Source organism: Chiloscyllium punctatum, chromosome 4 (assembly GCF_047496795.1).
Source record: "Chiloscyllium punctatum isolate Juve2018m chromosome 4, sChiPun1.3, whole genome shotgun sequence".
Lineage (NCBI taxonomy): Eukaryota > Metazoa > Chordata > Chondrichthyes > Orectolobiformes > Hemiscylliidae > Chiloscyllium > Chiloscyllium punctatum.
In genome coordinates this window covers 2432852-2459042 of record NC_092742.1, presented here as the reverse complement: position 1 = coordinate 2459042, position 26191 = coordinate 2432852, and the positions used below count along the sequence as shown (strand labels likewise).

The 26191-nt window shown below is 43.3% G+C and overlaps 1 protein-coding gene across 3 annotated transcripts in view; it reads left to right on the top strand.

The window, feature by feature from the left end:
* Nucleotides 1-26191, top strand: part of flvcr2a (FLVCR choline and putative heme transporter 2a) — a 163136-nt gene that overhangs the window by 60691 nt on the left and 76254 nt on the right. For all 3 annotated transcript variants that reach the window (XM_072567961.1, XM_072567959.1, XM_072567960.1), the window contains one exon: nt 10014-10117. In XM_072567961.1, the coding sequence (XP_072424062.1) occupies nt 10014-10117 (104 nt within the window). The remainder of the gene's footprint in view (nt 1-10013; nt 10118-26191) is intronic.

Below are 26191 nucleotides of genomic sequence, written 5' to 3'. Positions count from 1 at the left end.
GCGCAACATCAAGGGCCGAAGGGCCTGTACTGCGCTGTATTGTTCTATGTTCTATGTTCTATGTTCTATTCTGTAAGCTTCAATCAGATCACCCCTCATCCTTATTAACTCCATCTAGTACATATCCAGAGTCCTCAACCACTCCTCATATGACAAACCCTTCAACTTCAGGATCATTCTTGTAAACCCCTTCTGGACACTCCCCAATGTCAGCATATTCTTCCTTAGATATGGGGTCCAAAACTGCTCCAAATATTCCAAATGCAGTCTGACCAGAGCTTTATACTGCTTAATTGTACATCTTGCTCTCTTGTATTCTAGCTCTTTTGAAATGAATGCTCACATGACATTATCTTTCTCACAGCCAACTGAACCTGCATGTTAAGCTGAAGAGAATCCTGAACTAGGACTCTCAAGTGCCTTTGTGCTTTAGATTTCCAAAGCCTTTCCCCATTTAAAAAACAGTCTATGCCTCTATTCTGGCTACCAAAGTGCATATTCTCACATTTTCCCACACTGTAATCCATCTGCCACTTCTTTACCCACTCTCCTTGCATGTCCAAGTCCTTCTGCAGCTTCCCTGCTTCCTCAACACTAACTGTCCCTCCGCGTTATCTCTGTGTCATCTGCAAATTCAGCAACAATCCCCTCAATACCTTCATCTGTTAACAAGTAATGTGAATTGTCGTGGTCACAACACTGACCCCTGCCGTACTCCACTAGTCACTGGTTGCCACCCTGAAAAAGATCCTTTTATCCCTACTGTCTGCCTCTTGCCAGTCGGCCAGTTCTCTATCCGTGCCAGTACCTTGCTCCTAACACCTTCGGCTCTTATCTTATTTAGCAGCCTCCTGTGTAGCACCTTATCAAAGGCCTTCTGGAAATCCAGATAGATCATGATAGCTCTCCTTTGCCTAACTTGGTTGTTATGTCCTCAAAGAATTCTAACAGATTTGTCAGGCCTGACGTCCCATCTTTCTTTCAAGCACATGCGTACATTAGCACGCCCTGGAAACACGCTTCTTTTCCATCGTCGGTTGACAGCAGTTCGATTGTTAACACATCAAGAATCATGCCTCAGCCATTGCTTTGTTTCTTCTTTTACAAGTCATTTTGTAAAATTTCAGTAGAGTTTTAATATTACATTTCACTATCTTTGGAAACTGGGTGGTTTTTGTGGAATTGTGTTTGAATTTGGTCAGTCAAGTTTCTATTCCCTCAGTTGTTGTAGTGGACTGATTCCAAGAAATCAATTTGAATATCAATCCTTGACAACCAACCCTGGTAGCTGTGAATAATGCCTGAAGTCATCCATGTTCAAAGGCTTTGGTGTTTATGAAGGTGAAAGTCATGGATAAGAGTGAGAATTTTCAGAAATTCTGTCAAGTATCAGGTGAACCTCCAGCTGGGTTCTGGGCTGAAAGTAAATAGAGTTTAGATCAGAGTGGTGCTGGAAAAGCACAGCAGGCTGCTATCACATCATTCCAGCTTTAAGCAAAGACCTTGTCTATCAGAAAAGGCCACAGCTGTTCCAGTGCAATTTCACTATGAAACTGGCAATTGTTCAATGAGATTGAAATTGTCCAGAAGTGTCCTCCCACATGACACAATATAAATCAAAACTGGCCTATTACTGTCTTTCAGTCTCCTTCAGATTATTATTAAACCGATGAAAGGTTCATCAACATGGACCTCAAATAACACCCATTCATTAATAGTGAGTAACCACCATGGAAACAATTCACAGCCAATGAAGTAGGTTTCAAAGCGTAGTCAGTGTTGTAATGTTGGAATAATCCCACCTAATTCGGGCACAGCAAACTCTCAAAAACAACAATGAGATTATAACTAGATTATCTGTTTTGGCATATTGCTTTAAGTATAATACCATTCTTTATGTTTTGACTCTTTACATCCACCTACAAGGATCTCACCCTGAGGGTGGCACATACTCTCGTGAAAACCTCAAGTGTTCATAAATTTTCATAAATACAGAACACATGAAAGAAGTGAAACTATCACTGTATTCTAACAGATGAAAGGCTTAACAGACAATCAATTCTTCAATGTACAATTTCAGTTACATCACGCTGTAAATTTTTGCTATAAATTCTGTGTTATGATCGAGCCCTCCACAATCACCTGATGAAGGAGCGTCGCTCCGAAAGCGAGTGTGCTTCCAATTAAACCTGTTGGACTATAACCTGGTGTTGTGTGATTTTTAACTTTGTACACCCCAGTCCAACACCAGCATCTCCGAATCATGGCCCAAATATATATGTTATTTTAGAGACCCAAATCATGACCACACTAATTAAGTACATGCTCCTAACTAGAAACATAAATTAATGCAGTGTTGGTGGTGAATGATATATCTTGGTGTGTTGAGAACAGGAAGAACTACTGCCAACTGAGACAAGGACCACAGTGAGGAGTTTGTATGTTCTGGCAGATTCTCAGTGAAGTTCCCTCTGTTTGGATCAGTGGTCTGTCAGCTTTCCAGCTTGGGCTGCACTGGACTTCGACAAGCCTCTTGTCATAACCATTGAAAATATATTTTGTTTAGTAATAACTACAAAGTCATGTGGTTAAAGGCAAAAGCCTACAACTGCATTGCCACTTCTGCTATCAATAACTGTCCTGTACTGATAGAGTGAAATTGGACTCTGTGATGCACTGCAGGTCAGCCAATAGTCAGTTCTGATCTTTTAATGATAAATGAGGATTCATGTGTAGTTCTTCTGCCTTTGAATACAATGGAACAAGAATGGGGTGTTTAACAAAGCAGACCTTATCCTGCTAGTACTTTGGTTCCCAAAGAAACTCACTCTGCGGATTTTCCTAGTGACTGATCCCAAATAAATGGTTCTGTACTTTCCATATTCCTTTACCACATAATCACCAGGGGCTTATGTTGGAATCGTTCTTCGCTCTGTAGTTAATGTTAACCTCTAGCTGGTTATTTTAGGTCTCAGTTTTTGTCTACTGTAAAGTTCATCCTGACCTGTCTATTTAAGGTCCAGTGAAGAACACCACACTTCCACTCCAACCCTGATTACTATTTTGATCTGATCAATCAATTGCATTGTCAATTGATTGTCCTTCCTGACATCTTCCAGATAACATGACTCAGAAAGTAGTGATTCTTTGGAATTTCTGTCACAGAGGACTGTGCTAGCTCAATCAATTGATAAAGTTCAAAACAGAAATTGGTAGGTTTTATAAGACTAATGACATTAAGGAATATGAAAATAGTGTGAGAAACTGATTGCAAAGAGATGACTAACCGTAATCTAAAATGGTGACGCAGCCTGCATGGGCTGAATGGCCTGTTCCCATTCCTGTCGGCTGTAACTTGGCCTGTACTAATTGGTGTATGGTCATTTCAATTATTGCTGAACCACACTGTGATGGTGTTAGCACCTGTTACAAACAGCGTACCAAACACATTAGTTCTCTTTTTTTTGGTGATGGGAAGTGGATGCTTTCTGACTTTGTGAGCCCAGTGTTACTTTGATCTTGCAACTTCCATTGATTTTGATTTGCAACAGGAAATTCATAAGCAAAATTGTTCAGGGAAAAACAATCCAGCAAGTCCCAGTTGTTACCACTGAAATCTGGTCAGTGCCATGTGCTACTCAGACTGTCACTTCTGAGTGGTATTATCTCTAGACCTTTAGTCCAGAGACTCTGGGGACCTGGGTTCAAATCCTGCCACAGCAAACAGTGGAATTTGAATTTAGTAACAATCTGAGATTAAGACCATAAGGCATAGGAGTGTAAGCAAGGCCATTCGGCCCATTGAGTCCACTCTGCTATTTAATCATGGCTGATGGGCATTTCAATTCCACTTACCCATACTCTCCCTGTAGCCCTTAATTCCTTGTGAGATCAAGAATTTAGCAATCTTTGCCTTGAAGACACCCAATGTCCCAGCCTCCACTGCGCTCCGTGGCAATGAATTCCACAGGCCCACCACTCACTGGCTGAAGAAATGTCTCCTCATTTCCATCTAAATTGACCCCCTCTAGTTTTAAGACTGTGCCCACAGGTCCTAGACTCCCCACGTAACGGAAACAACCTCCCATTTTACACTCTTTCTCAGCCATGCATTATCTTGTAAATATTAAGAATCTAATGATGACTGTGAAACTGTTGTCATCTGTCAGAAACCTGCCTGTAACTCCAGATCCACAGCAATGTGGTTAACTCTGAACTGCCCTTTGAGCAGTTAGGGATGAACAGTAAATGCTGGCCTAGCGCTTTGAATCTCTTGCCAAAAGACATCGAGGTATCATTTTGAGCAAGAGCTCGGCAGTGCTTGCCACCTGGCTGCGTGCGGTGTGTGCGCGTATGCCTGGCATTGAGAGTGAAAAGGATTTTAAACTTGAGTACCTCCCATATCCATCAGTCCTGGTGTTTGGCAGATTGTGGTGCTATATGTGATGTTGTATGCAGTATTATTATCTGTAAACAGAGTATTCTGATTATTAGAAGTAATACAAAAATATATTTTTGACTTTTGAAAATGTACATGTTTAAGAATATTATATATGTGCAATAGCAAGTCAGTCGAAGGTATGTATAATGTTTCAAGGTTGCTCTGTACACATGGAAATGTGTAACTATTTTAATTAACGTCTATGTAAATGTTTTATTACAGTTTCAGCTCTTCTGTTGCGTATTCCACGGTTTATAGAAAAAGTAGAATGCCTGTTAAAGATAATTTATTTTATGTATTTTTCGAATGGGTCTGCAGGGCAAACTCTTGTGTCCTTAGCTTTGGTGATCAATTTTCTTTTCTCCAAGAGCTTTCCCTAGCTGTTCAATGTAGAAAACAGAATTGATTGTGCAGCACTCTTAGACATGTTGATGTATCTGTGTGCTGTGCTGTGAAATGATAGGATTGTAGCTTGCACCTATGTTTTCCCACTAATTTCTCCACCTTGATTGTTCAATCCAGAGGAGATACAGAGTGGATACAAGGTGCTTCCCTATACGGATGGAAGGAAATCCAAGGGCGAGTCCTGGCCTTTCGTGCACCTTTTGCCAGCTGCTTGCAAAGCAGTATTGGTAGGTGCTGCAGCCTATTGTTACACACTGTCATAGCCAGAGATTTGGCACACGTAGAATCCTGTAAAAGAAATGTAACTTCATTATTTTCATTGAATTGATGTGACTACAATTTATACTGCAAACTCCTGAGTGCCTATTTGGGACATCCATATATTGTACAAAATGATAGTGTCATCTTACTCAGCAAACAGATTCTTACAGCGGATGCCGGGTAGCTGGAGTACAGTACTACTGTGTTGGTTTCTACAGACGCACAACGCAGCTGGAAGAGTGCTGGTAGGAAGTGATGCAATGGTTCATTAAATTCACATTCATTTTAAATGATAACATTTATAAGGGGCTAGTTACTCAATCCAGAATGAATCACAAACTCAATTGTCCACATGAAGCAGAGTTTGCTTAAATGTTCTGTCAACGATAGTATAGGGTTTAATACAAGGCAGAATGCTCTTAACCGCATTTTAAAGGGGCTATAAGTTTTTTATTAAGATATTTTCTGATGTGAGTAAATTATACTTCTTCCTCCTAGTTCACTTTGGTATACCACAGGAGTAGGTCCATGTCACACTAGGGAAAATATGAGGACAGCATTTTTCCTGTGTGAGATATCCTCACAATCTTCCCTTTCCATTTCTGAGCAAATAGCTCTTTGCCTCAATGACAGTTCCTTGCACTTTATTGATTTTTGTTTAAAACTCAAAATTAATCAAAAGAATAATTTAGAGCAATTTTACGGTCCAAGCTGTAAAATCTATAAATTCAGACTCTAAGGCTTTCTAATCAACAGGAACAATTATTCAGTGCCTTATTTCACGTGAAATACAGTATGCTCATACACAGCCCTTGAACCTAGTGATGAATGATGAGAGGACTCTGACCTTAACCTGAAACATGGGAGTATTTGGATTTGCAGCCAGTGTTGGACATAATCCCAGTAGGTCTCAATCTGGAAATGCCAGTGTAGTGGTATATTAGTGGTATAGTCAATCCAAAAGCCCAGGGTAATGGATAGAGACATGGGTTCCAATCCCACCTTGATGACATCTAAAGCCAGTAAAATCAGGAAATAAAAGCCAGTCTAATGGAGCTCTAGGTTCTGATTGTTGTATATTCCCATTTGGATCACCAAGTCCTTGAAGGGAGGAAATCTATTGTCCTTACCAGGTCTGGTCAAGCTGTGACTCTAGACAAACAGCAATGTGGTTGACTCTCAATTGCCCTCTGAAGTGACCTCAAGAGATCCACCCAGTTTCAGGTTGCTAAAGGTGGTATATGGGTTACTCTCCTTCATCGGGAGAGGCAATGAATATAAGAGCAGTGATATAATGCTGGATGTATATTAGATACTGGTTGGAGTATTGCATACAGTTCTGCTCACCACATTACATGAAGGATATAGTTTATCTGGAGAGAATACAGAGGAAATTTACAAGAATGTTGCCAGCTTTTGAAAATGGCAGCTATGAGGAAAAATTGGGTAGGCTAGAGTTATTTTGCTTAGAATTAGAGGAGAGTGAGATGTGATTTAATCAAGTTGTACAAAATAATGAGGGGCTTGCACAGGGATGATTTGCTTCCCCTAGTGGAGAGATCAATTACTGGGATATACAGGTTTCAGGTGATAGGTAGTCGGATTAGAGAAAAAAATGTTTCATCCGCAATGTGGATAATATTTGGAATTCACTGGCCAGTTTGGTCGTTGATTCAGGAATCCTAAACTCATTTAAAAGGAAGCTGGATCAAAGGCACCTGTGAGGGTATGAATCAGGTGCTGGTGACTGGGATTAAAATGGGCAGCTCATTTAGGGATGAGGAGCAAATACTGACCTTGCTAGCACCACCCATATCCCATTGCAAGAACAAACAAATATGTCAGTGCTGAGCATGTTCCCAGTGGGCCTCCCAGTTTAAGGTGGAAGATGGAGTGATGCATCTGTTAAAGGCCTCCCTTTTAAGGCAAAGTATTATTTTGATCTGGAGCATAAAGAAGCAACACTGCTGAGCCAACAGTACTTTCACATCTATTCAAGTGGGAAGTCTAATGTGACTGACACAGAAATGTCTTGGGGAGATCTGCCTAGCTCAGGTTGATTGCTGCTTGAGCATCTTTCCTCCGGGAATGTGGCCCCTTCACTGAATTATTTGCCCTATCATTGGTTGCCCTGAAGCCAGAAGTGTGTTGTCTTCTTGAACTGTTACCAGTGAGTTTCATATAAAAATGGTGTCATTTCAGAGAACAATTAAACACCAGTTGAGTAAGGACAGCAGGATTCCTTCCTTAAACACACTGGTGAACCCATTGGAATTTTATGACAATACACCAGCACGAGACAGTTACTAACCCCAGCTTTTCGTAATGAGAATTCAAGTCTTGTAACTACCATAGTGGATTTTGAACTCAATTTTCTAGATTACTATCCCAAATCTCTGGATTGCCCGTCTATTAACATAACCACACACACTGATTCTACATATCACCAGAAATGGTCAACAACAGATCTGAGCTTCTGTTGGAGGGCAGTAGTCTGTACAAGTCGACATGACAAAGGTGCCAGACTTAATGATGCCACTCAGTTGTCTAATGATGATAATGCCTGTTTCCTACAGGAGATATATATGAGTCTGCCTGAAGATCAGGAAAAGCAATAATATTTCACAACAAGCTAGTGTCTTTTTGTATAGACTTGAAATCTCGAAAAGATACTTTCCATGTTTCTCCAGTATCATCTGTCATTGATCCCTTTCTGGGAGATACTTGTTTATTTGCCCATAACTGAGTTATTTAACCCAGTGAGAAAATTGAGGAACCAATTATAATGTTATTAGTTTTAAAACTGTCTTCAGTGCTTTTCCCTAGTAATTACATGTGTTTATTTCTGTGCTGTATCCCAATGTTTTTATTTAAAAATGAAGAAGATTTGTGTGTTTATTTCTGTGCTGTGTCCTGATTGTTTTCTTAGCAGTAAGTGATCACAATATTTTAAAGGAAAGGAGAGTAAAGGGTCTGTGCAACCTGCCAGCTGTAGGAGGTATTCTTCAGGCATTCTGGGGCAAGTGAAACTGTTCAATTTGATCAGCCCAAGGGACCTGGAACTGAACAGTGTTGTTTATCCTCATAAAGATCCAATTTTAGCATAGTACGTTGATACAGGGCACAACAGACACAATGGGCCAAATGGCCATCTTCTGTTCAGTAAGATTCAATGTACTGAAAGCCTACTCACAACAAACAGAGATCGGTACCTCTATGCTTTCTTATTTAAAGAGTAAAACTCTTTTGAGTGTACTTTCTCTTGTGCTGGGCTCTTCACACATACTGTCCCTGTTGAGAGGTGGAATGGGCACCTGCTCCTCATCCTCATTCTCAAAATTGGCAGTTGGGATGATCATACTGGAGTCTGTGATAACTGTTCACAAAGTTTTCTTCCTTTTTTGTGAGCAGGGATTAGATTCTGCTGCTGCCTGTCCATGAATAGATAGCTGAAATTGATAGTTTGCACTATGTCAGTGTGTTGCATTCTGTTTCGCCACAACATTGTCACATTGAATTTTACTTTGCCCGGTTGGCCAATCTCAGTCTCATCGATGTAAATCTATACCATAAACCACTTGCTTGTCCAGTTGCCAGTTAAGGACATGGAACCATCTCATTGGTCATTTAGGGACGATGATCTGGGTTTGAAGTAAGGGCTTGTGTAATGGACTAGGAAAGGTTGTAAATACTTTGCTGGCCTGTTTTGTATTTCTCTATTTATTGACTTGATTGAGTCCTTACTTGTGCAGTTTGAGCTTGAGGCATTTGTGACCGGTTATAAACTTTGTGGTTTTATTTGTATTTTGGAAGTATTTTGAACCTGCCCTCTTAGCAAGCCACAAGAACAAAGGTACGAAATGTGAGTCAATTCCTCCCGAACCTAACTGTTTAAATGTTGATGGTATGAACCATTGGGCAGAAGTGTATGATTCTCTGGCTTCAGATTTTAACATGGTGCTATTAAGATGTAGCATGTTCTGTCTGCACTCTACCTGCCTGTCCTGGGCCTATCTCACAAATGAAGGGTAAGGGATACATTGGCAACCCATCCAGTCCTGGGCTAACTGAGGTCCTTAAGTGACCAATTAATGGCCGGTTCCCTTAACCTGTTCCATTGCTATTTTAGCTGCAGCTAGGGGAGGCCTGTCAGTTTTAGCTCAGAGAAAAAGCAGAGCAGGTCAGGCAGCATCTGAGGAGCAGGACAATCAAGTTTATAACCGGTCATAAACCCTTCATCAGGAATGCCTATGCCCGAAACGTCGATTCTCCTGCTCCTCGATGCTGCCTGACCGGCTGTGCTTTTCTAGCACCACACTCTTGACTCTAATCTCCAGCGTCTGCAGTCCTCACTTTCTCCCTGTCAGTTTTAGCTGCCTAGGCTAGTGCTCTGGAAGCGGGCCTTTTGCATATCAGAGGCCCCCCTCGTCCAGAAATATCCATCTTCCAGGATTACTTCCCAAATGGGGGTGGAGGTCTCACCTTGAGCCCACTGAATGGTAAATGGCTGCGGGAATGAACAAGAATGAGTTCAACACTCTTTGGGTAATGGAGCAAGTAACATCACAGTCAAAAAATTCTGCCCTTAGGAAATTTCCAGGCAATTGTCCTAGTTGTTACATCAGATAATGTACTCTCTTCAAGATGCTAATCCATTTTTGCCTTGAAGAGATCTAACCTAGTATATTAGAATCTGAAGAAATCAGCTATCAGCAACAAGGATTACTGACGACAGAAATAATCCAGAGATCTAATGGTTTTATTTTTAAATGCACCCTGTTTAATAGAAAGCTGATTTTAGATTCAGTGTTGATGACCTACAGTATGAGTACAAGTGCAGACCAGAGAAGAATGGTACCACTGTCAACTTTGGGGAACCTGCTGATTATTTTCTGCTTTCTCTCAGGGTGAAGAATTGAATGCTGGGAGGATTGGGCTCACTATTGTGGTTGCTGGAATGGTTGGTTCCATTATCTGCGGAATCTGGTTGGACAAAACCCGAACATACAAGTAAGAGCTAACTTCAAACTGCTGCCAAAATTGGCCATTGACTTCCCTTTCTCAAAACTATTTCTCGATGTTCTAGGTACTATAGTTTAGCAGAGGGAAAAGAAAATCCTATGTGACTACTTAACTGATATTATAAAACATGTACAGTGATAATGAATCCACATGATTCATCCAATCTTACGTGGAAAAGTCCAAATCCCCTTTATCAGTTCGTACAGAGTATTCTGACTACAGGTATAAGAAGCAGAAGATTGACGTTGTAATATCATGAAGGAATGATTGAAGCTGGAGTTTAATTCTGGGAGGGTTGTCACTGAATTGTCAACTGTTTTCAACTGAGTTTGCTTCAGATTGCCCAGAGTTGTTGTTGTATAATGGTGAAGTACTTCCCAAGGGTAGGGTTATTTGTACCTTTCATCAACAGCTCACTTCCTGTCTCTTGCTCAGTTTGTACGAAGAACCCCCAATTCATGGAAGAAAATACATGGCAACCAGTGAGACTAATTTGTAGCAATTCTTCCCTCGGTTGTTGAATACTGTTTGATTATTTTACAGCATTATGGATAATCTAAGGTGGCACTTTGTCAAGCTGGTACTATCTGTCTTTTTTTTCTTGTGGAGACAGATTCATTTTATGAATTTTTGGTTCGAATTATTGCTTGTTTTTATCTGGCTGTCTGGAATTTTGAAATTGTTAACAGTTGACCAGTGTAACTAGCTTATTAAACCTTGTTAAGATTGTGTGCTTTCAAACTATTTTATTTGATGTTCAAAATTGGAAACCAATGAAGATGGGAAAAATCTGGCTGAACTAAAGATTAAAGCAGTCATGTAGCAATTCCCAACATGTTCCTTGTCACGCGATGTATGTGACAGGTCCTGTTTATGGTATGAAAAGTGTCCCTGTTACTCTCAAACTCTTCCCACTCCCATCACTTTCTTAACATCTACCTGCAAAGCCTTCTGGCTCCCTGAGGGAAGAGGAACTCTCTCTTCTTGAGTATCTCCTGCACCAAGACTTCTAGTATCACCTCAGAGAACCTTGGAACGTATTCTCTAGCTCTTTGAGCCACTTTTTCAAGGTTTGTCCTGCTCATTAACTCTTCTTTCACCTCTTCAGCACTGGGCTGCATGCTACAGTCAGATAAATTTGCAGGCAGCATTACGTTTGCATGTTGAGTGCAGCATCATGATTAGGTAAGGGCTAATTGCTCTCTGCAGTCCCCATGCTAATTTCTGGGGAACCTGAAATGTTAGCACTGCTATCCTGGACAAGTGAGAATTGTTTAGATTTAAGTCATTGTGCCACCTGTTTTATTATGAAGTGATTTAATGTACTCATTATAAAAGCTGTGGTCATTGAGAACCCTTTCGCAAACCTTTGTAACTGTACGTGTCAAAGCTGCTTTTGTGCATAAGGGGCTACATATGGTTTGCTTTCTATTGGTTGTACAAATAATTGTGAAGTCTAGAATGTTCAACTTTTGAATGAAGTAATTTGAAATCTGAGGATATACACTGCTGATCTGTATTGTGTGCATTTTGTTTCCAACCCTGTTTGTCTCTTTGCTGCACTTGGGAAGAAATGTGTTCCAAACAACCTCTCCAATTTAACTGCAAATAACGTGTAAGTATCTGAAACCCTTCTGAAGGTTGGAGTTATAGTCCGGAATCCATTTGTTATTTTGGCTTGTGTCTGGAAAAGAAAATAATTAACTGTCTGTAAATTCAGAAACCTGTTCACTGATACTCAGCTGCCTGCCATATTCTGATAGGCATTTCTTTACTCCCTCATCACCGGAACTATATGAGCATCACTCCTTTAGTTTTCCATTGGTAAATTTAGCAACCTAGAGCATTGGGGGTCACTGAGCTTTTCAGCAGCTTGTTTGTCCCTGTCCATTCTCATCTCTCAGCAGAAAAGGAGAAATAAAGAATGTCTGGAATTTAAGTACAGAGGAACCTCGATTATCTGAAGGACACAGGTGGGGTGTATTTTGTTCGATTAATTGAATGGTGGATAATATCATTTAGCCCCAGCATCGGGACCTTGCGATCTTGTTCGGATATTCTGAAATTTGGTTAATCGAATGCCGGATAATCGAGGTTCCTCTGACAATTGAGGAAGGGTTTTTGCATGTGGTCACTAATGTAGTAACTTCCTTCAGTCAGGACTATGGTAATGTCCAGACAATTTGTCAGTAAAGATTGGCCAAGGGTCTGGGATAGTTCCATTGCCTGTTCCAATCAGATAATGTCGTGGGATTTTTTGCATCAGCCTGAAAAGCTTCATTTAATGTCTCTTCAGAGCGTGGAGCTTAACACACTTGGCACCAAGCCTTTGACTTAAACGTGAAAGTGCCACCAACCGAATCAGAGCAGATAGGACAGTGGAAGTGGGTGACTGTTCCTGTTGTTACACCCATTTACAGTTGTGGCTGAGAAACCCCAGCCTCCTGTTTATTTTCACCATGGAGCTGAGTGCATGGCACTGCCAATTTGCATCTTTCACCAACACTCTGTTCACTTTTATTTGGCACAATGGGTAAATAATTATTTAGAAAGATGGTCATACAGTTAATAGGGGCAATAGTATTAGATATCAGGGACGGTAATTAGGCAGTTGTGGTTAGTAATTTAGGAAGGGCATGTTTGGAGAATGGTCAAACAGTTGGGAAGAAATTGTGTCTAACTATGGCTGCCTCAGGATTCCTAAAGAGAATGTGCATTAACCTGTTGGGTTAGATTTTTACAAAGGTTTTCTGATTTGCTGCCTCACCTCTTGGTGCTGTGCTTTCATTTCTGTTTCCTCATAAATTCAGTAAATGCTGGTCATTTACACATGAGTTGTTGAGATAATGACCATGGGAACCACTTTACTAAACTCCTACTTAGTTCATAGAACAAATACAAAGGAACAAAACAAAATAACAACATCAAATAATAGTTACAGCCTGAAGGAGGCCACCTGAAATTCTGGAATTCCCTCCCTCAGGACATTGTGGGTCAACGCACAGCAGGTGGACTGCAGCGGTTCAAGAAGGCAGCTCACCCCCACCTTCTCAAGGGCAACTAGGGACGGGCAATAAATGCTGGCCAGACAGTGACATTCACATCCCACAAAATGAAAATGGTTAAAAAAAAATTTGGCCCATAATATTTGTAATGACACATTAAAAGAGCACCATTGCCTAGTACCAGTGTCCTGCCTTTTCTTCATATCTCTGCATACCCAAATAACCATCTAATGCCCTATTCAATACCTCAGTTGAACCTAACTCCACCACATTTTCACATACTCTGTATGGGTCGTAAACTACTTATGACCCAAAACTGTCACAATCTCTTAACTGCTTTCCAAATATCAGCCAGTCTTGTCTGCTGCCTATGTGCAAGCTGAATTCACAGAGATAGGATCAAAATAGAGCAATCACAAAACTCCCATCATCTCCACAGCAACGTGACACCCGTACCTTGTTTCCAGGCGATAATGTAAATTAACTCCTTTTCATTGCAAAATTTTAATTTTGGGAAGCAACATGAGTCACATATCCTTTGCTGATATAACTGCAGACGTCATGTTTCTAGTTCTTTGGCTCAGTAAGCGACTTTCCATTTTATGGCTGTCGCTCTGACCTTCCCAAGTAAACACAAATTACATTTTGAATTGTAACTATCTTACGTTTGTTTATCTTGTGAACCTCTGGATATTTATCGGCTTTTTCTGTCCACTGAATTTTCAGTTATCATTTACTTTTTAAAACAAAAGACCGTACCTCTAAAACTTATAAGCTGTGTCATGATGCACAAGCATGAAGTCAAAATTCATCCCTGGATCAAACAAGGTGTGACATCCAGATTGCAGACTGGGTTAATCTTGGCAGGGAGAAGGATAAAGTGAGTTGCTAGGGAATGGAACTCGGAGGCAGGTCTGATTAGATTAGATTTACATTACAGTGTGGAAACAGGCCCTTCGGCCTAACAAGTCCACACCAACCCACTGAAGCACAACCCACCCATACCCCTAACCTAACACTATGGGCAATTTAGCATGGCCAATTCACCTGACCTGCACATCTTTGGACTGTGGGAGGAAACCCACGCAGACATGGGGCAAACATGCAAACTCCACACAGTCAGTCGCCTGAGGTGGGAATTGAACCCGGGGCTCCGGTGCTGTGAGGCAGCAGTGCTAACCACTGTGCCACCGTGCCACCCACTAAAACAACAGGTTGGTGTTCACATTATTTAATTTGCTTATCCAGTATTGGATGTCAGGATGAGCAGTCTGATAATTTTGCAACAGTGGAAGAGTTGAGAGTGGCAATGGTGAGAGAGAGCTGAATGTTGTCAGGGAACATGTGAACACTAACACTGTGTCTTTGGATGTTGTGGCTGAGGGGCTACATGGAGAAGGAAAGTAGGAGGGGACTAAGGATCAACCCTTGGCATACCAAAGATTATGGTAGAAAAGCAGGAGGAGAAGCCATTCAAAGTGGTTCCTTTGCTACTTTTCTCCAGATGAGAAAAGGTGCAGGTGAGAACACTGAGCTGGCTAACAGTGCAGAGATTCATTGGGTTACCCATTTAATAGAACATAGAACATTACAACACTGTACAGGCCCTTCAGCCCTCGCTGTTGTGCCGACCTGTCAAACCAATCTGAAATGAGGAGAGTGTGCCAAGCAGGCTAAGATAAAAGGTAGGGAGGAGGGACTTGGGGGAGGGGCGTTGGAAATGCGATAGGTGGAAGGAGGTTAAGGTGAGGGTGATAGGCCGGAGAGGGGGTGGGGGCGGAGAGGTCAGGAAGAAGATTGCAGGTTAGGAAGATGGTGCTGAGTTCGAGGGTTGGGACTGAGACAAGGGTGGGGGGGGGGGAGGGGAAATGAGGAAACTGGAGAAATCTGAGTTCATCCCTTGTGGTTGGAGGGTTCCTAGGCCGAAGATGAGGCGCTCTTCCTCCAGCCGTCATGTTGCCATGGTCTGGCGATGGAGGAGTCCAAGGACCTGCATGTCCTTAGTGGAGTGGGAGGGGGAGTTGAAGTGTTGAACCACGGAGTGTTTGGGTTGGTTGGTGCGGGTGTCCCAGAGGTGTTCTCTCAAACGTTCAGCAAGTAGGCGGCCTGTCTCCCCAATATAGAGGAGGCCACATCGGGTGCAGCGGATGCAGTAAATGATGTGTGTGGAGGTGCAGGTGAATTTCTGGTGGAACATCATTTACTGCATTCGCTGCACCCGATGTGGCCTCCTCTATATTGGGGAGACAGGCCGCCTACTTGTGGAATGTTTCAGAGAACACCTCTGGGACACCCGGACCAACCAACCCAACCACCATTGCTTGTCCAATGACAACTTAAATGTACTTAAAGTACTGAATCTACTACCGTTGCAGGCAAAGCATTCCATACCCTTACTACTCTCTGAGTAAAGAAACTACCTCTGACATCTGTCCTATATCGATCACCCCTCAATTTAAAGCTATGCCCCCTCGTGTTTGCCATCACCATACTTGGAAAAAGGCTCTCCCTGTCCACCCTAACTAATCCTCTGATTATCTTATATGTCTCTATTAAGTCACCTCTCAACCTTCTTCTATCCAATGAAACCAGCCTCAAGTCCCTCAGCCTTTCCTTGTAAGACCTTCCCTCCATACCAGGCAACGTCCTAGTAAATCTCCTCTGCACCCTTTCCAAAGCTTCCACATCCTTCTTATAATGCGGTGACCAGAACTGTACACAATACTCCAAGTGCGGCCGTACCAGAGTTTTGTACAGCTGCAGCATAACTTCATGGTTCTGGAACTCAGTCCCTCTACTAATAAAAGCTAAAACACTGTGTGCCTTCTTAACAACTCTGTCAATCTGGGTGGCAACTTTCAAGGATCTGTGTACCTGGACACCGAGATCTCTCTGCTCATCCAAACTACCAAGAATCTTACCATTAGCCCAGTACTTTGCATTCCGGTTACTCTGACCAAAGTGAATCACCTCACACTTGTCCGTATTAAACTCCATTTGCCACCTCTCAGCCCAGCTCTGCAGCTTATCTATGTCTCTCTGTAACCTGCAACACCACAACTCCACCGACCTTAGTGTCGTCTGCAAATTTACTAACCCACCCTTCTACGCCCTCATCCAGGTCGTTTATAAAAATGACGAACTGCAGTGGACCTAACACTGACCCTTGCGGTACACCACCAGTAACTGGACTCCAGGATGAACATTTCCCATCAACCACCACCCTCTGTCTTCTTTCAGCAAGCCAATTACTGATCCAAACTGCTATATCTCCCACAATCCCATTCCTCTGTATTTTGTACAATAGCCTACTGTGGGGAACCTTATCGAACGCCTTGCTGAGATCCATATACACCACATCAACTGGTTTCCTCTCATCTACCTGTTTGGTCACCTTCTCAAAGAACTCAATAAGGTTTGTGAGGCACGACCTGCCCTTCACAAAACCGTGCTGACTATCTCTAATCAAATTATTCTTTTCTTGATGATTATAAATCCTATCTCTTATAAACATTTCCAACACTTTACCAACAACTGGAGTAAGGTTCACTGGTCGATAATTACCAGGGTTGTCTCTACTCCCCTTCTTGAACAGGGGAACCACATTTGCTAACCTCCAGTCTTGTGGCACTATTCCTGTAGACAATGATGATTTAAAGATCAATGTCAAAGGTTCGGCAATCTCCTCCCTGGCTTCCCAGAGGATCCTAGGATAAATCCCATCCGGTCCAGGGGATGTATCTATTTTCACACTCTGCAGGATTTCTAATACCTCTTCCTTGTGAACCTCAATCACACCTTATCTAGTAGAGTGTGACTGTAAGTGAGGCAGGTAGGGGGAACCTGAGTTCAGGAGTGCAGGAGCCTCAGCCCTTGACCTTGTCTAACAGGTATGAGATTCTTGCTCCCTGTACGGTTTAGGAAAAGGGCTGTGGACAGGATGAGCCAGCTGACCACGGCACCATGGTGCAGAAGGCCATTCAAGAGGGAGGGCCAAAAGGACAAGTAGGTGTTACAGGGGATTCTATAATTAGGGGGACGGATCGGGAGTCTCGCACGGTGTGTTGCCTGCCCGGTGCCAGGGTGTGGGACATCTCTGACCGGCTTGAAAGGATATTGGAGCGGGAGGGGGAGGATCCAGTTGTTGTGGTCCACGTTGGGACTAACAACATAGGCAAAGCTAGGGTGGAGGACCTGTTTGGGGATTATCGAGCACTAGGAAGGAAATTGAAGTACAGGTCCTCAAGGGTCATAGTCTCCGGATTACTGCCTGAGCCACATGCTAATTGGCATCGGGATAAGAAAATTAGGGAAGTAAACACGTGGCTAAGGGATTGGTGTAGGAAAGAGGGATTCCACTTCATGGGGCATTGGTATCAGTTTTGGAACAGGGGGGATCTGTACCGTTGGGACGGTCTCCACCTGAACCGATCAGGTACCAATGTTCTAGTGAAGAGGATAAATAGGGTGGTCAGTAGGACTTTAAACTTCTGAGGTGGGGGAAGGGAAAGTGAAAGCATCAGGGAGTATGGAGTTAAATGGAAAGATAAGCAGCAGGATAGCATGTGTGCAGGCGGATTTAAACTTGAGGCAGACTGGGAATGCAGCAAAAAGGAAGGATAACTTAGGACATCTTATGACTTCCGATATCTCTGATGATAAGAAAGTTAGCATTAAGGCACTTTACCTGAATGCTTGTAGCATTCGTAACAAAGCAGATGAACTAACTGCACAGATCATTGTGAATGATTATGATGTGGTAGGCATCACAGAGACGTGGTTGCCGGGGGGTCAGGACTGGCAGTTAAACATCCAAGGATTTTCAATTTATCGAAAAGACAGGGAGGTGGGCAGAGGGGGCGGGGTTGCCTTGTTAGTTAAGAACAAAACTAAATCTATGGCACTGAATGACATAGCGTCGGATGATGTGGAGTCTGTGTGAGTGGAATTGAGGAACCACAAAGGCAAAAAAACCACAATGGGAGTTATGTAGAGACCTCCTAACAGTGCTCAGGACCAGGGTTGCAACGTATACCGGGAAATAGAGAAGGCATGTCAGAAAGGCAAGGTCACGGTGATCATGGGAGACTTCAATATGCAGGTGGACTGGCTAAATAATGTTGCCAGTGGATCCAAAGAAAGGGAACTCTTGGAATGCTTATAGGATGGCTTTTTGGAACAGCTTGTCATGGAGCCCACAAGGGAGCAGGCTATTCTGGACCTAGTGCTATATAATGAACCAGACTTTATAAAAAATCTTAAAGTAAGGGAACACTTAAGACCATAAGACCATAAGACATAGGAGTGGAAGTAAGGCCATTCGGCCCATCGAGTCCACTCCGCCATTCAATCATGGCTGATGCGCATTTCAGCTCCACTTGCCAGCGTTCTCCCCGTAGCCCTTAATTCCTCTAGACAACAAGAACCTATCAATCTCGGCCTTGAAGACATTTAGCGTCCCGGCTTCCACTGCACTCCGTGGCAATGAATTCCACAGGCCCACCACTCTCTGGCTGAAGAAATGTCTCCGCATTTCCGTTCTGAAATGACCCCCTCTAATTCTAAGGCTGTGTCCACGGGTCCTAGTCTCCTCGCCTAACAGAAACAATTTTCTAGCATCCACCTTTTCAAAGCCATGTATTATTTTGTACGTCTCTATTAGATCTCCCCTTAATCTTCTAAACTCCAACGAATACAATCCCAGTATCCTCAGCCGTTCCTCATATGCTAGACCTGTCATTCCAGGGATCATCCGTGTGAATCTCCGCTGGACACGTTCCAGTGCCAGTATGTCCTTCCTGAGGTGTGGGGACCAAAACTGGACACAGTACTCCAAATGGGGCCTAACCAGAGCTTTATAAAGTCTTAGTAGTAGGATATTCAGTCCCTTGCGCGGGCGGACCTAGAGTCAGGGGATGTAGAGTCAGTGTGGATAGAGCTTCGAAACACTAAGGGTAAAAAGACCCTCATGGGAGTCATCTACAGGCCCCCAAACAGTAGTCTGGATGTTGGAGGTAAGTTGAATCAGGAGCTGAAATTGGCTTGTCGCAAAGATGTTACTACAGTTGTTATGGGGGATTTTAACATGCAGGTAGACTGGGAGAATCAGGATGGTATCGGGCCTCAAGAAAGAGACTTTGTGGAGTGCCTCAGAGATGGATTTTTAGTGCAGCTGGTGCTGGAGCCGACCAGGGATAAGGCGATTCTGGATCTGGTATTGTGTAACGAACCAGAATTGGTCAGTGACCTCGAAGTGAAGGAGCCATTGGGAAGTAGTGACCATAATACAATAAGCTTCAATCTGCAATTTGAGAGGGAGTGGGTACAATCTGAAGTGACAATATTTCAGTTGAATAAAGGGAAATATGGAGCTATGAGGGAGCAACTGGCCAAAGTTCAATGGTTTAATACCTTAACAGGGAAGACCGTGGAGGAACAATGGCAGATATTTCTGTGTATAATGCAGAAGATGCAGGATCAGTTCATTCCTAAAAGGAAGAAAGATCCCAGGAGGAGACATGGGCGGCCGTGGCTGACAAGGGAAGTAAAGAAACATATAAGGTTAAAAGAGAAAAAGTATAACTTAGCGAAGATAAGCGGGAAAACGGAGGACTGGGAAGCTTTTAAAGAACAACAGAGGATTAGTAAGAAGGAAATACGCAGAGAAAAAATGAGGTACGAAGGTAAACTGGCCAAGAATATAAAGGAGGATAGTAAAAGCTTTTTTAGGTATGTCCAAGGCAAAAAAATGGTTAGGACAAAAATTGGGCCCTTGAAGACAGAAGCAGGGGAATATATTACTGGGAACGAAGAAATGGCAGAGGAATTAAATGGGTACTTCAGATCTGTGTTCACTGGGGAAGACACAAGCAATCTCCCTGAGGTAACAGTGGCTGAAGGACCTGAACTTAAGGGAATTTCTATTTGCCAGGATTTGGTGTTGGAGAGACTGTTAGGTCTGAAGGTTGATAAGTCTCCGGGACCTGATGGCCTGCATCCCAGGGTACTGAAGGAGGTGGCTCGGGAAATCGTGGATGCGCTGGTGATTATTTTCCAGAGTTCAATAGAATCGGGGTTGGTTCCTGAGGATTGGAGGGCGGCTAATGTTGTGCCACTTTTTAAGAAGGGTGGGCGGGAGAAAGCAGGAAATTATAGACCAGTTAGTCTGACCTCAGTGGTGGGAAAGATGCTGGAGTCTATTATAAAGGATGAAATTACGGCACATCTGGATAATAGTAACAGGATAGGACAGAGTCAGCATGGATTTATGAAGGGGAAATCATGCTTGACTAATCTTCTTGAATTTTTTGAGGATGTAACTCAGAAGATGGACGAGGGAGATCCAGTGGATGTAGTGTACCTGGACTTTCAGAAAGCTTTTGATAAAGTCCCACACAAGAGGTTAGTGAGTAAAATTAGGGCGCACGGGATTGGGGGCAAAGTACTAGATTGGATAGAGAATTGGTTGGCTAACAGGAAACAAAGGGTAGTGATTAACGGCTCCATTTCGAAATGGCAGGCAGTGACCAGTGGGGTACCGCAGGGATCCGTGCTGGGACCGCAGCTTTTTACAATATATGTAAATGATATAGAAGATGGTATCAGCAATAACATTAGCAAATTTGCTGATGACACAAAGCTAGGTGGTAGGGTGAAATGTGATGAGGATGTTAGGGGATTACAGGGTGACCTGGACAAGTTAGGTGAGTGGGCAGATGCATGGCAGATGCAGTTTAATGTGGATAAATGTCTGGTTATCCACTTTGGTGGCAAGAACAGGAAGGCAGATTACTACCTCAATGGTATCAAATTAGGTAAAGGGGCTGTTCAGAGAGATCTGGGTGTTCTTGTCCACCAGTCAATGAAGGCAAGCATGCAGGTACAGCAGGTCGTGAAGAAGGCTAATAGCATGCTGGCCTTCATAACAAGAGGGATTGAGTATAGAAGCAAAGAGGTGCTTCTGCAGCTGTACAGGGCCCTGGTGAGACCACACCTGGAGTACTGTGTACAGTTCTGGTCTCCAAATTTGAGGAAAGACATTCTGGCTATTGAGGGAGTGCAGCGTAGGTTCACGAGGTCAATTCCTGGAATGGCAGGATTGCCTTACACGGAAAGACTGAAGCGACTGGGCTTGTATACCCTTGAGTTTAGAAGACTGAGAGGGGATCTGATTGAAACGTATAGGCTTATGAAAGGACTGGACACTCTGGCAGGAGGGAACATATTTCCGTTGATGGGGGAGTGCCGAACCAGAGGACACAACTTAAAAATACGGGGTAGACCATTTAGGACAGAGATGAGGAGAAACTACTTCACACAGAGAGTGGTGGCTGTGTGGAATGCTCTGCCCCAGAGGGCAGTGGAGGCCCAGTCTCTGGATTCTTTTAAGAAAGAATTGGATAGAGCTCTTAAAGATAGTGGAGTCAAGGGGTATGGAGATAAGGCTGGAACAGGATACTAATTAGGAATGATCAGCCATGATCATATTGAATGGCGGTGCAGGCTCGAAGGGCAGAATGGCCTACTCCTGCATCTATTGTCTATTGTCTATCTCTGCTTTTATATTCCAACCCTCTTGAGATAAGAGACAACATTGCATTCGCTTTCTTAATCACAGACTCAACCTGCATGTTTACCTTTAGAGAATCCTCGACTAGCACTCCCAGATCCCTTTGTGCTTTGGCTTTATTAAGTTTCTCACCATTTAGAAAGTAGTCCATTCCTATATTCTTTTTGCCAAAGTGCAAGACCTCGCACTTGCTCACTTAGGAAGCAGCGATCATAATATGGTAGAGTTCAGTCTGCAGTTTGAAAGAGAGAAGGCAAAATCGGATGTAATGGTGTTACAGTTAAATAAAGTTAAATAAAATTATGAGGGCATGAGAGAGAAACTGACGAAAATAGACTGGAAGCAGAGCCGATTGGGGAAGATAGTAGAGCAAAAATGGCAGGAGTTTGTGGGTATAATTGAGGACACTGTACAGAGATTCATCCCCAAGAAAAGAAAGATTATCCAGGGAGGGATTAGACAGCCATGGCTGACAAAGGAAGTCAGGAAATCTATCAAAGAAAAAGAGAGATTCTATAAAGTGGCGAAGAGCACTGGGAAATAAGAAGGTTGGGAAGGCTACAAAAACAGAGGATAACAAAGAGAGAAATAAGGAAGGAGAGGATCAAATATGAAGTTAGGCTCGCCAGTAATATTAGAAATGATAGTAAAAGTTTCTTTCAATACATAAGAAACGAACGACAGGTAAAAGTAGACATTGGGCCACTCCAAACTGATGCTGGAAGCCTAGTGATGGGAGATAAGGAAATAGCTGGAGAACTTAATAAGTACTTTGCGTCAGTCTTCACAGTGGAAGACAGGAGTAATATCCCAACAATTAAAGGGAGTCAGGAGGCTGAGTTGAGTATGGTTGCCATTACAAAAGAGAAAGTGCTAGAAAAGCTAAAAGGTCTTAAAATTGATAAATCTCCTGGCCCCCATGGGCTACATCCTAGAGTTCTGAGGGAGGTGGCTGAGGAAATAGTGGAGGCGTTGGTTGAGATCTTTCAAAAGTCACTGGAGTCAGGGAACGTCCCGGAAGATTGGAAGATTGCTGTTGTAACCCCCTTGTTCAAGAAAAGACCAAGACAAAAGATGGAAAATTATAGGCCAATTAGCCTAACCTTGGTTGTTGGTAAAATTCTAGAATCCATCTTTAAGGATGAGGTTTCTAAATTCTTGGAAGAGCAGGGTCGGATTAGAACAAGTCAACGTGGATTTAGTAAGGGGAAGTCATGCCTGACAAACCTGTTAGAATTCTTTGAAGAGGTGACAAGTCGGTTAGACCAGGGAAACCCAGTGGATGTGGTCTATCTAGACTTCCAAAAGGCCTTTGATAAGGTGCCACACGGGAGGCTGCTGAGCAAGGTGAGGGCCCATGGTGTTCGAGGTGAGCTACTGGTATGGATTGAGGATTGGCTGTCTGACAGAAGGCAGAGAGTTGGGATAAAAGGTTCTTTTTCAGAATGGCAGCCGGTGACAAGTGGTGTCCCGCAGGGTTCAGTGTTGGGGCCGCAGCTGTTCACGTTATATATTAATGATCTGGATGAAGGGACTGGGGGCATTCAAATGAAGTTTGCCAATGATACGAAGTTAGGTGGACAGGCAGGTAGCTCTGAGGAAGTGGGGAGGCTGCAGAAGGATCGAGACAGTTTGGGAGAGGGGTCCAGGAAATGGCTGATGGAATTCCATGTGAGCAAATGCGAGGTCTTGCACTTTGGAAAAAAGAATACAAGCATGGACTACTTTCTAAATGGTGAGAAAATTCATAAAGCCAAAGTACAAAGGGATCTGGGAGTGCTAGTCGAGGATTCTCTAAAGGTTAACATGCAGGTTGAGTCCGTGATTAAGAAAGCAAATACAATGTTGTCATTTATCTCAAGACGGTTGGAATATAAAAGCACCGTTGTGCTACTGAGACTTTATACAGCTCTGGTTAGGCCCCATTTGGAGTACTGTGTCCAGTTTTGGTCCCCACACCTCAGGAAGGACATACTGGCACTGGAGTGAGTCCAGCGGAGATTCACACGGATGATCCCTGGAATGGTAGGTCTAACATACGAGGAACGGCTGAGGATCCTGGGATTGTACTCATTGGAGTTTAGAAGATTAAGGGGAGATCTGTTAGAAACTTACAAGATAATACATGGCTTGGAAAGGGTGGATGCTAGGAAATTGTTTCCGTTAGGCGAGGAGACTAGGACCCGTGGACACAGCCTTAGAATTAGAGGGGGTCATTTCAGAACAGAAATGCGGAGACATTTCTTCAGCCAGAGAGTGGTGGGCCTGTGGAATTCATTGCCGCAGAGTGCAGTGGAGGCCGGGACGCTAAATGTCTTCAAGGCAGAGATTGATAAATTCTTGATGTCAAAAGGAATTAAGGGCTACAGGGAGAATGCGGGTCAGTGGAGTTGAAATGCCCATCAGCTGTGATTGAATGGCGGAGTGGACTCGATGGGCCGAATGGCCTTACTTCCACTCCTATGCCTTATGGTCTTATAGTAGCCTGTATCTCAGTATTCTCCTCGACAACATTGTCGTTTTCTAGAGTGAATACTGTCGAAAAATATTCATTTAGTGCTTTCCCTATCTCCTCTGACTCCACACACAACTTCCCACTACTATCCTTGATTGGCCCGAATCTTACTCTCGTCATTCTTTTATTCCTTAAATACCTGTAGAAAGCCTTAGGGTTTACCCTGATCCTATCCACCAACAACTTCTCATGTCTCCTACTGGCTCTTCTGAGCTCTCTCTTTAGGTCTTTCCTGGTGACCTTGTAACTCTCAAGCGCCCTAACTGAGCCTTTACATCTCATCCTAACATAAGTCTTCTTCTTCCTCTTGACCAGAGATTCCACTTCCTTCATAAACCACGGCTCCCGTGCTCTACAGCTTCCTCCCTGCCTGACAGGTATCGAGGACACACAGGAGCTTTTCCTTGAATAAGCTCCACATTTCTAATGTGCCCATCCCCTGCAGTTTCCTTCTCCATCCTATGCTTCCTAAATCTTGCCTAATCGCATCGTAATTGCCTTTCCCCCAGCTGTAACTTTTGCCCAGTGGTATACACCTATCCCTTTCTATCACTCAAGTAAACATAACAGAATTGTGATCGCTATCACCAAAGTGCTCACCTACTTCCAAGTCTAACACCTGGCCGGGCTCATTACCCAGTACCAAATCTAATGTGGCCTCGCCCCTTGTTGGCCTGTCTACATACTGTGTCAGGAAGCCCTCCTGCACACACTGAACAAAAACTGACCCATTTATAGTACTTGTACTATAGTGTTCCCAGTCAATATTTGGAAAGTTGAAGTCCCCCCTGACAACTATCCTGTCTCTCTCACTTCTATCGAGAATCATCTTTGCTATCCTTTCCTCACCATCTCTGGAACTATTCAGAGGCCTATAGAAAAGTCCCAACAGGGTGACCTCTCCTTTCCTGTTTCTAACCTCAGTCCATACTACCTCAGTTGACGAGTCTCCAAACATCCTTTCTGCAACTGTAATACTGACCTATAGAAAGCCTTAGGGTTTACCCTGATCCTATCCGCCAACAACTTCTCATGTCTCCTCCTGGCTCTTCTGAGCTCTCTCTTTCCTGGCTACCTTGTAACCCTCAAGCACCTTAACTGAGCCTTCACATCTCATCCTAACATAAGCCTTCTTCTTCCTCTTGACCAGAGATTCCAACAATGCCACACCTCCCCCTCTTTTAATCTTCTCTGTTCTTACTGAAACATCTAAATCCCGGAACCTGCAACAACCATTCCTGTCCCTGCTCTATCCATGTCTCTGAAATGGCCACAACATCGAAGTCCCAGGTACCAACCCATGCTGCAAGTTCATCCACCTTATTCCGGATGCTCCTGGCGTTGAAGTAGACACACTTCAAACCAACTTCTTGCTTGCCGGTGCCATCTTGCGTCCCTGAAACTTGATTTCAGACCTCCCTGCTCTTAACCTTTTCTATACTCGAACTACAATTTTGGTTCCCATCCCCCTGCTGGATTAGTTTAACACACCCCAATAGCCTTAGAGAATTGCCCCCCCAGGAAATTGGTACCCCTCTGGTTTAGATGAAGACCATCCTGCTTGTAGAGGTCCCACCTACCCCAGAAAGAGCTCCAATTATCCAAGAATTCAAAACCGTCCCTCCTGCACCATCCCTGTAGCCACGTGTTCAACTCCTCTCTCTCCCTATTCCTCACCTCACTAACACGCGGCACGGGCAACAAACCAGAGACAACAACTCTGTTTGTCCTAGCTCGAAGCTTCCATCCTAGCTCCCTGAATCTCTGCCTTAAATCCCCATCTCTCTTCCTGCCTATGTCGTTGGTGCCTATGTGGACCACCACTTGGTGCTGCTCCCCCTCCCCCTTAAGGATCCCAAAAACACGATCAGAGACATTAAAACTAGTAAGGATTTTTTTTTCTGGATGTAGGTTTGCTCACTGAGCTGGAAGGTTCATTGTCAGACGTTTCATCACCATACTAGGTAACATCT